This window comes from Grus americana, chromosome 2 (assembly GCF_028858705.1).
Source record: "Grus americana isolate bGruAme1 chromosome 2, bGruAme1.mat, whole genome shotgun sequence".
Taxonomy (NCBI): Eukaryota; Metazoa; Chordata; class Aves; order Gruiformes; family Gruidae; genus Grus; species Grus americana.
In genome coordinates, this window is record NC_072853.1 from 52,654,899 (window position 1) to 52,669,164 (window position 14,266).

Genomic DNA, 14,266 nt, shown 5'->3' on the forward strand with positions numbered 1-14,266 from the left:
CAAACTTACTGAATATCAAGAACTGGGGAGGGGTCTGGGGGGGCAACCCCCACCCCCCACAATTCTTCTGAGAGGCAGGGAAATACAAATTTCCTTCATTTGTCCAGGAAGGTTTCTTAATGGAATGAGTTCTGCTAACATGCCTTTCTTCCAATTAGAATTTCAATAGTTCAGCGGTCCCCCAGTATTTTGAAGTTACTCTGTGCAGAGAAGTGTTAGGAAATGATTCTATATTTTTAAGTGTAGTCCACTTCTCTAAATATTGTATGCTGTAAGTCTAATGCAGGGAGGGGGGTTTTATGCCTAGTTTTAGTGCCTTGTAGAAGGCCAGGCTGTCAATCTCATTGTAATTTTACATAACAAAGTATATAGACAGTATCTTTTATATATTTGGATGTATTTTCAGAGCTTGCTGGGCTATACGTCTCAGAGAGTTATTCCTGAAGGATAAAAGGGACCAGTAGCTCCCTCTTACATAAATATTTGTGGAGAATGTTTTTAGTGCTGCCAGTTAAGTTTATTGTCAAGAATGCGTACATTAGCTATTAGCTATATTTCTGTACTCTGACACTTTTTTTACAAATCACATTTTTATAATCACTTATAAAACATTTACAATTTTTTGTCAATTGTGAAATACATTTCTAATTATGGAGTAAAATTTTGATTACTTCATTCTTATATTTACAAAATTGTGATACTTTTTATGGTGTCATTTCAAATTAATGGAATCATGATAGCTTCTCACTGCTATTACCTGTCTTCATAATTTTAAAAATATCTGTCACAAACCAGTATCAGTTAGCTGGAGGGATTTTTAAAATCTGTCATTCTCATTAGGCAGAATGCTAATTTTCTTGTGACACTTCTTTGTGTCATTGTTAAATTATTTCAGTAGTTTGGTGGTAGGAAAATATGTTATTACACTACTCTCTGGAAAATTGTCCACTGAAAATTTGAATAAAATGCTTGTCTCTTGTTCTTTATATCTAGTTGATTCTTCCTGCATTCCTTATTTATTTATCTCCTATGCTTGTATTCTGTGAGTAATGGGACACCCATGTAGCTTTGCTTGGTCTTGTGCGCTCTCCTTTTTTTATTTCCCTTGGGAAATGTGAATCTGGTTTGTTTTACTTGCTGCATCTTCCTGCTGAGTATTTTCATATAGCCCTTCTGGATGTTAAATTATGTTTATATTGAAAATCTCTTAATCATCCTCTGTTTAAACTGTAACACATTTTCAAAGCAAAGTCTTTCCTGCCTGGCTCTTTGCAAACTATTTACAGAGTGTTAGATTTTGGCATCAAGGAAAACAGTTTCACTTTATTTTGCAGTAACTGTATCATCAAGTGTTAGCTTGTGACGAAGCATGAAGTAAATGCTTATATCTTCATTTTATTTAGCTGTGCTTTTTATTCTGCTTTGCCAAATAGGTTATTGCCTATTACTGCATGTAGTACATCTTCCTTTCTAGTAATAACTTGCTTTTGTGCTATTCTGCTTTATTATTATCAATACATAAAATTATTTAATATACATTTTTTTTAAACCAGAATCAAGACTTGAAGGTTGGCTTTCAGTACCAAACAAAGGAAATATAAAGCGACATGGCTGGAAGAAACAGGTACAAATGGATTTTTTTTTTTTCCCCCCTCAACTTCTTTGGAAAGCTTTTAGGCATATGGTGAAATGGTTTTACAGCTCACATTTAAGTAACAAACAAAATAATTAATTTAGTGTGTATACATTACTTTGTTGAAGAGGAAAAACCCAATAAGAAAATTCAAGTTCAGTATGAAATCTGTAGTAATAACAGGTGGGTGAGGAAATGCTTTACAGTAGGCAGCTTGGAACCATTAAAAATCCCACTTCTCCTTTGAGCAAGCTTCTTTATTATACTGTTACTGAAAAATAAGCTCTTTGTGCAATTTGACAGCAGAGAGTAGGCAATACCACACATTTTCTGAAGGCCAGGGAAGAGTGCATCACATTATAACTTGCCACACATGATTTCCAAGGACATGTCCATCTCCCTGACTTTTAAAATGGCCAGTCTCGCTTGAAAAGAACTGGTTTGCTCTCAGAAACTGAACCTCTGTGCTGGAATTCCCACTCTAAACTAAGCAGTGTTCTTTTGCCTCTGCAGAGGTTATGATCTGGTTCTTTGAAACTTCCAGTGTTCAAATCGAGATGTCTAGAAGCTTAGAACAAGTTTCTGATTATGTTTTCTGGTTTTCCAGTTTGCCTATTGAACATCTTTTAGTATAACAAATTGCAAAAGTGAACGTGGTCACTAGAATTTTGTAGATTTTGCAAGCAATTTGTATGAAGTAGTTTATTTCCCTGCATCTTCCTTACTTATATTCAAAGACCAGTATTGGAAATTACTCAGTTAATTCATGACACTTTCAACATAACTTTCTGGTTCCTGCTGAAAAATCCTTTTCAGATGCTTCTATTTACGTTCACATTCTACAAGTGTTAGAAGTGGTTCCTACAAAATTTAACGGAGAAGGATTTAACTCCTGTCAAAGAAGCACTGAAGTGTTTGTATTGGGCCTTTAGCTGCTGAACTCCTCCTTTCAAGTACTCTGCTTTTCACTTGGCTAACATGATCTTCTTTATACAAAGTGTTTTGAGTTGCAGACTTGTCTATTTTTACATCAACATCAGACCTCCTTGGTGATGTGTTTGTAAGTTAAAATCGCCACCTGTTCTAGCTTGCTGAGGGCAAGTGTTAAGCTCTGCCCTATTTCAACTAATGGTTGCTTAGAGTATTCTCCCAGACCCTCAGATGAGAGGCGATGTGAACAAGTGCCATATTGAAAATGCTTGCTTTACCACAGTTTGGAACCTGGGGTTTTGTACAGACACCTCAAATGCTTTTCAGTTGGTTTCTGGTCTCTTTGCATTTCACTTTGTCTCCCTGTTAGCAGAACTGCAGGAAATCTACAGGGCAAGGTCAAGAATGTTCTTGGTGTTGTATTTGAGTCAAACATCGGTAGTGTTTGAATGTTCTTCAGGTGTCTCACAAAACACACCTATTTGTAAATCTGTTCCACTATTTGTTCCGTTTGATAGCTAAGGCTGTTTGACTCCTGTTGTTCCAGAATTGATTCTCCAAGTGGCTGTCAGACTTCCAGCGGTGTGCATGAATGGAAGTGACTGTGCCTAGGCACAAGTCGTGTAGCTTTATTCTGCTCTGTATTATCTAAAATACTGCATTATTTTCCTGTCAGAATACCTCCAGCAGCCTTTTCTGGTTGTCTTTAGGAAATGGAGATTATTCTTGCATCCTCTGATGATTAACATTTTAAACTTCTGATAAATGCAGCTTCTTCAGTGAAAGACTGTATCTGAGCTTCTTTAGGCATGCCCAGTATAGGCATACTTAGTTTCCTCAAGATATTTTAGGCAGTTACTCCATTCAGACTTTCCTAGTTTGAATACTAGTTCTTGCACTTTGAAGGAATTTGAGCTACAGATGGATGCCTCTGTCATAAAATGAGTCATGCTGATAAGATTCCTTAAATTAGCTGAGGTTCAAACCAGTGAGATACAGTAGTGAGGGGCCATGCTGACTTACATGTGTATTCTGTTGGCTGGACTGTACTGCATCTGGAGGCTTGTAGTCAGCCTCTTTATTATTTTCTAATAAAGAATCCTGACTGAGGGGCTGAAAGCCCTTTTAATAAGGGGGAAAAAGCCCTTTGTGGCTTTTTTTTAGATGCACGTCAGTAGTTGAGATGCACAACTGTAGCATGCAGCTTGTGCAACACAGTTTTAAAACACTATTCTATAAACTTGTTAAGGTAACTTTCGTATTCAGGTTTTGAGGTCAAAGTCCTCTGTAATGAGGAGGTTCAACTTCCTATTGTAGGAGGAATAAACAGCATTTACTTAAATTGTCAGTATCTGCATCGTGCAGAAACCCATTCAATTACCTACCAGTAACTGGAATTCAAGATGAACTGTTTGTGTATTCACTCTCTTGCTTTTCTGTCCTTTTCCCTGCTTCTGAGTCATATTATACGTGAATCTGGAGCTCAATATAGAGAGAGCAGCCAGACTACCTCTTTTTAATCCTTTTTAGTACCTCGTACCTTTTAATACGTTCTTTCTAAAACATTTGAAACTGTAGGGGAGGGAACTGCCACAGCTGTCACTGAGCTTATGCTCACAGATGGTTGTAGCAAAGATGTTGGACTGGCAGCTCCCACCAAAGAGCAGCAGGCAGTGAATTCTACAGGCTTGAACTCACTGGGAAGTGCTTAGGTTAGAGGTGTTTGATCTTAACTGGCCTGTGGGTTGCAAAACTTTTTTTCTGAGCAGCTTGCTTTGTTTTTCCTGTCATATGAACAAGTGTTTATAATTCTGTGTGATTGTGAGCATCACTGGAAGGGTGTCTGTGTACTTTAGGTTGGGGACAACATCCTTGAGCTTTCTGAGACAGAAAGGGGAGGTGGACACTGCAGTCATACTTGGCATTTGGGAATTCTCTTGGAAATGGGGCCTGCAGTCCACTCCTGCTTAAAACTGACAGTGCCTTTCCAGTAGCTCTTGCCTATTCCCCAGAATCCCATGCATTCTGGAGTACTCCACTTTTTCAGTGGCGTGAGATAGGTATAATGTATTAATATGCATATTTTGAGTAAGAACCTTTAAAATACTCGGGGAAAAACCTAATCAACACATTACCAAATGTTTCTGTTCTTTAACAACTTTACCATTCTGGAAGAAACTCTGTGGTTTGACCTTTAAAGTGACACATAGCAAAAGAATGTCCATTTCTTTTCTCCTGCTCTGCAAACCTTTCTCTTACTGTCTCAGTGTATTCCTAGATTTGGAATGTATACCAGACCTCTGTTTCTGCTGATTCATTTTGGCTCTTTACTTTATCAGTCCATTAAATTGAAAGTGTAGGAAATAGTTAACTGGAGCTGTGAGAATCTCTTTTAGCCTACCAGTAGTTTGGTATGAAGTACCAGTGAGTCCTGCATGTCTCTAGAACTACAGTTGTTGTTTACAACTTTGTCAGTAAGTGATAGATTCTGCATTCCAGGAGTTTCTCAGTGATACAGTAATTTTCATAGTAACACACCAGTAGCAACTGAAATTTGTGAGTTTGTGTACAGATGGACTTCCAGAGTTGTGACAAGCCTTTTAGAGTTCTCCAGTGACAATACTCCAGCCTGTAGCATTGCACAGCTGTCAGTATTGTAGCTGCCTGCACGATGATTTAAATATCTCCTGATACTAGTTTTAAAACCTTAATTTACTCAGGCTTTTTATGTGCCTATATGTGGGAGTACAGAAGGATAAATGTTGCTTTTTAAAATGCAATTTTAACTTGTTTTTACCCTTTCTTTCCCCAGTATGTTGTGGTGAGCAGTAAAAAGATATTGTTCTACAATGATGAAAAGGACAAGGACCAGTCTAATCCATCCATGGTACTAGATATAGAGTAAGTAAAGTTACTGTTAATTTTGGATACAAATTGGCAAAAGAGTATTGTGTGAGAGATAACTGATAAGCTTGGAATCAAAATTCCATAAATATTTTTTAATTTCCCATATGGAAAATGGAAATGTTGGAAAATGTCTGTTTATCTATTTTAGGGTGCTGTTAACAGAAGATACTACTTTTTATTTGTCCTACTATTGCTAAAAGTTAGAGAAAAAGTTAAATACACAATAGTGTGGTACTGTCTGTAGTCAGTGGTCTGAATTTACACAAATCAAGAGCCTCGGCTCGTTATGACAGAGAAGAGTCAGAGACAGTGGAACCTACATATTATGCTATCTCTTTTTATGATTCAGTGTAATGACTGGTTTTTCCAGTTGCTTCAACACCTGCTTTCTAAAGCAGGACATGACAGTTGTGGGATAGATAGGGAACTGGTTGTCTGATTTTAGGTCTCATCCCCTTGCTTTGTACCTTATTCTTGCTGAGAAAGGATCAGTGTTGATCAAGCCCAAAGCATTTCTAACTTTTCCAGATGGTTTCTGTTTAAAGTGACAAAATAAATGAATTGTGATCCCTTTACATTGGTTATACATGAGGAAAATTGTGTCAAATATCACTGAAGCCCATTGCTGATACATGACTGAGTGTGATGTTTGAACAGCTGATTGACATTATGGGACCTTAAAGAGTAGTAATTGAAAAAAGATTTTAAAATTTATGAATAGGTCTATCAGTGACTAACAAATACAGTGGTCTGGAAGGAATCTCAAACTCAGGAAGTGCTTAAGCTGCCAATTACTCGTAACCAGGAAAAGAGCTATTTTCTCTTTGAGCTGTTTCTTATTCTCTTTTCATAAACATCTGTTACAGCAACTGTTGAAAACAGGATGTTGGGATAGATGGACTTACAGTCTTGACCCAGAATAAGATGATGTTTGTTCCAATTTTTGTAGCATTTTCAACAGCTGGTGCTCCAGATTGCCTTTTGTGATGTTCTGGCATTGATTGTTTATCAACTGATAACATGATTTAGTAAAATAATTAGTGAGTAGTACTATACTTCATATGGTTACTTCCATCTAGGGTTATCAATAAGCTTTTCTATCAATAATCCATTAGACTTCCTAGTGTTTTGAGGAAGAATTTGAATGCCTTTTTCACAGGTAAATTTGCCATGATGGTTCTTGAACCCATTGTACGACAACCTTCTTTCCATGCTATGAAATGTTTTTGTCTTACTTGGGTAGACAAGATTTGTATGGTTTACGAATTAATTCCTAAAATCATATTGTAGCCTTAAAGTATATCGTATCACTTGTATAAACAAGATTTACAAGAACTTCAAAGCACTTTGATAACTGTTTTAAAAACACGCGTAGCCTTTTAGCATTATCTGATTCATGTTTCTTCTAAACTAGTAAGCTGTTCCACGTCCGGCCTGTGACTCAAGGAGATGTATATAGAGCTGAAACTGAAGAAATTCCTAAAATATTCCAGGTAAAAAGAAGTGTATTCCCATTTCCATTTAACTCTCTTGAAAAAGTTTGGCGGCTTCTTTGAAAAGTATAGAAAAATACGTAGTGCTTCAACAATAACACAGCAGTATTCTTTTTCAGATTCTCTATGCTAATGAGGGGGAATGCAGGAAGGATTTGGAGGTAGAACCAGTACAGCCGACAGAGAAGACAAATTTTCTAAATCACAAAGGCCACGAATTTATTCCAACATTATACCACTTTCCAGCCAACTGTGAGGCCTGTGCCAAACCTCTTTGGCATGTCTTTAAACCCCCTGCTGCCCTAGAATGTCGAAGATGCCATGTGAAGTGCCATAGAGACCACTTAGATAAAAAGGAGGAATTAATTGCACCATGCAAAGGTATACTTGTGGGTTTTTGCATTCTGTGTTCTCTGCATGCATAGCCAGACCTGCTAAACTATCAAAGGCAAATAAAAGCACTTTAGGTTAAAAGTTTTCTACTCCTTAGCTTTATGATTTTAGGTGCTATTAAAATAATAGGCTATTAACACTGCCTGTGAACAGGCAGCTGTGGGAAGCCTCCATAGGGAGGCCTATGGTGGTGTCACTGATGTGGCTTTGCTGAGGGCCCCAAGAGCACAAGGGTCCCCAGCAGTTTGTGCCCAAGTACTGGGCAGCTCCTTGGTTCCCAGACCATTCTCTCTTATACATGGCCCCATTAGGGACAATGCAGCTGCCGCGTCACCATGCTGTGCTAAGACCTTGAAGAGTGGTTCTACTCCAACTTCATGGGTTCGAGTAAAGGTTTCCTCTCTGTGCTCCTGTGGAGTATTTGGGGTTTGTGCTCTGGAATTCATCCATGAGGCACCCATGCAGCTTTCCAGCTTATTAATTTGCAGCTTATTAAGACTGCAGTTGGTGTAAGTTTTCTCATTTCTTGAATATTAATGTTAGAATCAAGAATCTTAATGTAGAATGACAAATACTGAAAGAAACTATATTCATAATTTCCCATGCTGTTTCTTGTCTTCCAGACATATATAAACAATTCCAATACAAGTATGTATATAGGTGTCATCATTCTTTCCAGTGGCACACCTGGTATGTCACCATTCTTTCTTTCATAACAAGTCCTAGTTTTCACTGAATGGTCTTCCTCCGTTTACTTTTAGTGAGTTACGATGTAACTTCAGCAAGAGATATGTTGTTATTGGCATCCTGTCAAGATGAACAGAAGAAGTGGGTGACTCACTTAGTAAAGAAGATCCCGAAGACGCCACCATCTAGTTTTGTTCGTGCTTCTCCTAGAACTATGTCTACAAGATCCTCAGCAAATCAGTCATTCCGAAAAGTTGTTAAAAATACTTCTGGAAAAACAAGGTGAGAAACTACAAAAGCTGCAGATCCTTTTTAACTAAAAAAAAAAAAAAAAAAAAAATAAATCTCTGTTTATAAATTTTATTTAATGTGAAATTGTGAAATAATTCCATAGTTATGACTGTTGAACTGCTGATCTAAATCTTAGCTCAAGTCCTGAAGGAAGGAAGGAAGCAGAATTCTTCTGCTGTTGTGGTATATTTATCAGTTATTCGGGTTTGGAAAATTACTGTAGAGATGGCCAGTGCACGTGAGGGAGCTGGTTGCATTTTTTCCTGTTTAAAGGCAAGGCTCAGTAGATATATCAGCAACGGCATTTAACTGCAAGGATGATCCATGTAGTTATCCATAGATTGACTGAACAAGCTTGTGTAAGCTAGAAGTCTTCTGCAAATGAGGGTGTAATGAGAAATTTACAGATGCTCAGTCTGTTGTTATGTCATTTCTTTTGGTGTGAGGCAGCTTAAGTATAAATTCCAGTCTTTCTCCCTGCTTCCTTACCTCCTGTCTTCTCTTATGCCAGCAGCTGTTTTGTAAGCTGTGTGTGACCCTGTACATTAACCAGGGCAAGATTTAAAATACAGTTTATTAATGCTAGGTTACTGTAAGCTGATTTTTAATCTGCATTCGCTTCCTCATACAGTATGAGTGTTCTTTTTCCCCAGAATAACCACTTGGGTTGACAGTATGAAGTGGAAACCAGTGTCTCAGTTAGGGAAAGTCTTCCTAGATTGGCAGTGCTACCAAAATAAATGTTGCAAACATTCCTTGCATGAAGTGCACTAAAAGCAAACTTTTGCATGTGAAGAGACACTGGGTGTGTCATTAAACATCCCCCTGCAGAGGAGAGTAGGGAAAAATCTGAAAGACACAAAGGGTGCTGATTTTCTTGTCCCCATAATTAACACTAAAACATAAGTGATCATAGTTTTGAGATACTAAAATATTCAGTGAAGGCCCTCAAGATAATCTCATCCAGGAAAATTACTTTAGGCCACGAATACAAAGCTGTCAATATAAAACCCAGTCATGTTGCAGGCAGTATTGTGTGTAAAGATCATAATCAATGCAACAGCATGAGGAGAAGGACATAAAAAGAAATCTGTGACCAGCAGTTAAGAACATGTCACTGCGCTACAGTGTTTGGGGGAGAAGCCATATTCACAAACACTGAACAATGTCTCCATTTGCCAGTTACAGTTCAAATGGCAGGAACATAACTGAATCACGATGTGATTTTATGTTTTTCAACACTGGCACTTAAGCAAGCCAAAGTTGTGAAACACAGAAACACTTCTGATTTGTGGGGAGATTTCCTGGGAAGTGCGGAGTTTTTCCTTACAGTCTTCACTGTAAAAATCTGTTGAAAGCAAGGGTGAGTGCAGATAAACCTGAGTTAAGAAGAATGACTGTGAAATCAGAACTTGATTACTAAATAGTAGCATCTTCAGTATTGTACTAAATAAAGACAAATTGGTAATTGCTAATTTCAGGGGGTTTTCAGTCACGTTTGTAATATACTTCTGTGGTCCGTACTTGTACCACAGACTCTTGTTAAACTGTTTGTTTTGCCTACAAATTGTCCATTTCTCCCAACTTCCAAAAGCTTTTATAAAGCTTCATAGTGTTTCCAAACTTATTTTTCTTTTAAAGCTCAATTTTTCCAAGATTTACTGAAAAATGTTAGACCTTCTGTAGGCTTTAGCCAGATCTTTTAAGGCTCTTGGATATAAATTACACCAGCTGATTTTAAAATATGCATCATTAATAGCTGTTGTTTAACATCATCTTTATTTACAATAGGACTGTTGAAGACGTACTGTTCTGTGGTTGAGAAAAATACGAAGTGCTTTTATGTACATTATGATACATTTATTTGAACAATAATCAGGATTCTAGAAAGTAGTTACTATAGGCAGACCTTTTAAACAGGCAGATACAGAAAATAAAGTACTTAGAACTGGTTAAAGAGCTCTGTTAGGGCCACCTAAGACTGAAAAAAATAAAAGTGCATATCGTGTTGAATACTTAAAAGGATTAGGCAGAATGATTTTGATACTGAATGGTCATCCCACCATAAGATCTGGGAGGAAAAAAAACCCCAGAACTGATAACGTAAAGCTCATTAATGGAGTTTAAAAAGAGTTTTTAAAATGTGACACTGAAATAATGCTAGTCAATATTGCTTACTGAAAAAGAAGTCACATTAACTGAGAATCTTTTGATGAGGTAGCATTCTTGGACAGTAAAAAAAAAAACAAACCAAAAGAACCAACTCCCCCCAACCCAACCAACCAGCCAATGGGGTTGGAAAGAATTATTTTAATACACCATTTATGTGCATCTTTAAGCTGTATTAATGGTAATAATCTTAACACTTCGAAGATCATAGTCCTGATTGTACATTCAGAAATCATCCTCTTATTGAGTATACAGATTCTGCCCCCCTCCCTGCCCAACCTTACCTATTTAGAGTTCACTTTGTAAAGATGGTGCATCCTTCTTTATTTCACATGTAGAAATTTAGAGTTGTAGCCTTTCTTTTCCAAAAGACTGTTTGAATTGTATTCTGAGCATGCTTTCCTTTCCATTTGTCCTTGTGAGGTCCTCTGGTAGCTGTAACAACCAGAGGGGGTTTTTACGTTCTGTTGCAATGTTTGTTTCCAGTTTTTGGGAGGGTCTTCAGATGAGCTGTACTGCAGTTACTGTAATATACCTCATGCTAAGGTTTGAAGGGGGGATTTGTATGTGCATACACATACAGAATGAAAAAAAAAAAGGGGAGGAGGTTAAAAACTTACTGTAGGGAAAACAGCTGTGGTATTCAGATGTCTCATAGCTGTTAGCTTTTCAACAGATTTTTTTTTTCCAGCATAACCATGTGATTTCTCAGGTTTTCATTTCAAGATCTTAACTTTTTCCCAGGTGTTTCAGAGCTAATTGGAAAAGCACAGAAGCTTTCATCCATGTTCTTTTAGGGGAGCAAATCCATTTTCTTAAATCAATTCATTGATTCTTTTTCACTCTGTCTTAATAGAAATGCTGGTTTGGGTTTGCCTTTAGCAAGAACAAATTTGCAGCTAATCTCTTCTAGAATGAACAGATTTACATATTTGAAAAGTTACAGTAGCTCTTAAAGGAATGGGCCTGTTTGGGGAGATCAGTTATTCAGACAATTTCTGTTAATAATCCTGTTGGCATTTGTGGTGTGAGAATGTTAGAGAATCATAGAAATACACAAGTAGTGAATGGGAACATTTTAAAAATGAGAAACACCATGTTTAAAGTTTTTTTAATATCCTAGAGATACAATGAGCATAATATATCACCAGCACCAGGATGAGAGCTGTGCATTCCTGCACTTTATCTTGTGTCAGCTCATGCTTCACAGATTACCACAGTTAACTGATCTATTTTCCAGCAGAGAATTAATCCAGGAATGTTTTCACTAAGGAAAAGCCAAAAAACCCAAAGCGTAACAACAAAAAAACTTCAACCCCAACCCCACAAAAGAAAAGCAGTTGCAATAGATGGGAAGTTGCAACAGTTCACTGAAGAGTCCAGAAAGCACCAGATCTGTCTTAAGAATGGAAGGAGGAAGGGTGAAGATGGTCCTGTTGCACTAGTGAATTATCAGAATACTGCAGAAGTTCAGAATACTGCAGCCTTGCGTTTTCTCCCTCTGCCCTAGTGTTCAGCCTCTGTTCACACCTTTCTCCATCACCCAGTAGGGTCTCCCAGGTTCTTGGGAAGAAATAAAGCTCTTAAGTATTCTGCCAGTGCCTCCGTGGTATCTTATCTCTTCAACGTCTTGAGTTTTCTAACAGTCTGTGATGTGAATCAAACAGTTAACGTTTATATTACTCTTCTAGACTGAGTCCAAATCCATCAGTGAGTTTGATGACACAGCTGATATTTGACCTTAGAGATCTTGCTTCTTAATGATGTTTAATATTGACATAGCTTTTTAGAAAATATAATTAATTTACAGCAAACTATGTTTTAACACTGCATATTGTAGGCACGGAGTATGGAGGAAGAAGCATATTGAGCATAAGCAATTTAGAGAGGCACAGTACTTGACCAGCAAGAGTGCTAGGTATGTGCGTGCTGCCGGCCTGTTGTGCTGCATGGACACGTGCAGGAGGCGGGTGGGGAGCCCCCGCACCTCGCTGATGCTTGAGGAGCTGCTTGTGTGGCTTTGTGGCATGCTCCATCCCCATCAGCTGCCACTGACTGGAATGTAGTGGGGCTTGCGTGGCACCTGCAGAGCAATGCGAGTGAACAATGAAAAGATTCGGAGTTACACTGAGCAAATAAGCATTAGAAAAAGGTCAGACAGGAACTTCTCTTTCACGCTTTTCTACTGTGGACATTTTTGTGACTTTCTCAGACAAATTTGATGTTGTGTCTATGAACTAGACAAACACTGCTGCGATGTAGTATGGTCAACCTGTGCCCTGGTATCACACATATTCCATCCTGTATGTTTAGAAAGAAGAGACATTGGGTGTATTTTAGGAGAATTGACTTCTGATATACCAGATGTTTAAATTTAGATTATTAAATAAATTTTCAATGGATCTTACATATTGAACGCTTGCGATTGTGCAGTAGCTGAGCTAATCTGACAGCCTGTTGCTGCTTAAGGGGGACAACTTTCCCTCTGTCTTCCTTCCCTACTCTTCTGTCTTTGGATCCTGGGTAAGTGCTTGAAATGATCCATTTTGGAGCCTTTCACGAAGGTCCACAGTTCAGTTTCCTGACCGTCAAAAAAATGTAGACTTATTTTGCTGAGCTAGTGAGTGGAATCAGCCCGCTGAGAAGTGCGGTGGTTGGTAAATCTGAGGACAGGTAAGTAGGAGGGTGCTCCCCTGGGGTCAGGAAAGTGATGAAATGGGGGAACAGCAGCCCTTTGCCTTTCAGGAGGCAGCGAGTTGTTAGATCAGCTTCTCTGAACTCAAGACACTGCACTCTGCAGTTCTCATCCTGACCTCTTTACCTAGACGTGGGAGTAAAGAGAAGCAGTGATGATGTTTATGGGATATACATGTTTGGCTTTTACTAAGTATCTGAAAATTGTTCTCTTGTCAGACAGTATAGCAGAACTCGATCTTGGTGATGGAGTCCTACCATGTAAGCAGGCATTAACTGTATTGTCAAATGGATACAGACTTGAACACGTGCTTTAAGACATTTCAGGACGTTTCATCTAGGGTCTGATCCACCTTTCTTTGCAGTTGGTAGGCAGCACTTCATTGACTTCATGGAGAGGTGTATCAGACCTGTTAAAAGGAGCTTCACGTATAAGTTCATCTTTAGTTCTATTGCTCATTTTAATAATTTATCACTAGTAAATACGAAGCAGAACTTCAAGATGAACTTGCTAGCATTTGCAGTACTGCTTCTAGATCTGAAACTACACTTCATAGTTTATAGTATGCTAATTTATACCCATTGTAGCAGCACAGTTGAGGTGTTTTGTTTTAATGTATTTGGACTTCGGCACCTGATCAAGTTAATGCATGTTAAAAAAACAAAACCCAACAAACAACCAAAACTCCTGTGCATCAAATGAGCTCTGGCAACTGCATGCGCGTGCTCTTAGCCTTATAGAAAGTCTTTTCTTGTCCTGCAAGTGAAAGAGGGTCACCTTGCATTTGCCATGAATACACCCATGATTGTTTATTCTTAATCGCTTACTTGTAAAGCTGCAGTAATATTATCTATCACCTGTCTGATCTCCGCGTTCATTTAATGTTGTTCAAAATGAAGAACAGTTTGTGGAAGATTGTGTAGGTATGATCTTAGTATAGTACCATGTCAATTGAAAAAACATTTGGTTAACGTAAAATAATTTCTTCACTGAAGCTCTTGGCAAACATACACTAGTGTTATGAAGCTAATTTTTATATTTGTTATTAATTGTCTGTTTTCTCCTTTG

At 38.0% G+C, this 14,266-nt stretch overlaps 1 protein-coding gene across 4 annotated transcripts in view; it reads left to right on the forward strand.

Moving 5' to 3' along the window:
• ROCK1 (Rho associated coiled-coil containing protein kinase 1) overlaps positions 1-14,266 on the forward strand; it is a 99,141-nt gene that overhangs the window by 79,723 nt on the left and 5,152 nt on the right. For 2 of the 4 annotated variants that reach the window (XM_054815839.1, XM_054815836.1), the window contains exons 28-33: positions 1,554-1,624; positions 5,376-5,464; positions 6,885-6,963; positions 7,083-7,344; positions 8,118-8,325; positions 12,344-14,266. In XM_054815839.1, the coding sequence (XP_054671814.1) occupies positions 1,554-1,624; positions 5,376-5,464; positions 6,885-6,963; positions 7,083-7,344; positions 8,118-8,325; positions 12,344-12,569 (935 nt within the window). In that variant the 3' untranslated portion in view covers positions 12,570-14,266. The remainder of the gene's footprint in view (positions 1-1,553; positions 1,625-5,375; positions 5,465-6,884; positions 6,964-7,082; positions 7,345-8,117; positions 8,326-12,343) is intronic. The other 2 variants (XM_054815837.1, XM_054815838.1) reach the window with 1 other exon arrangement.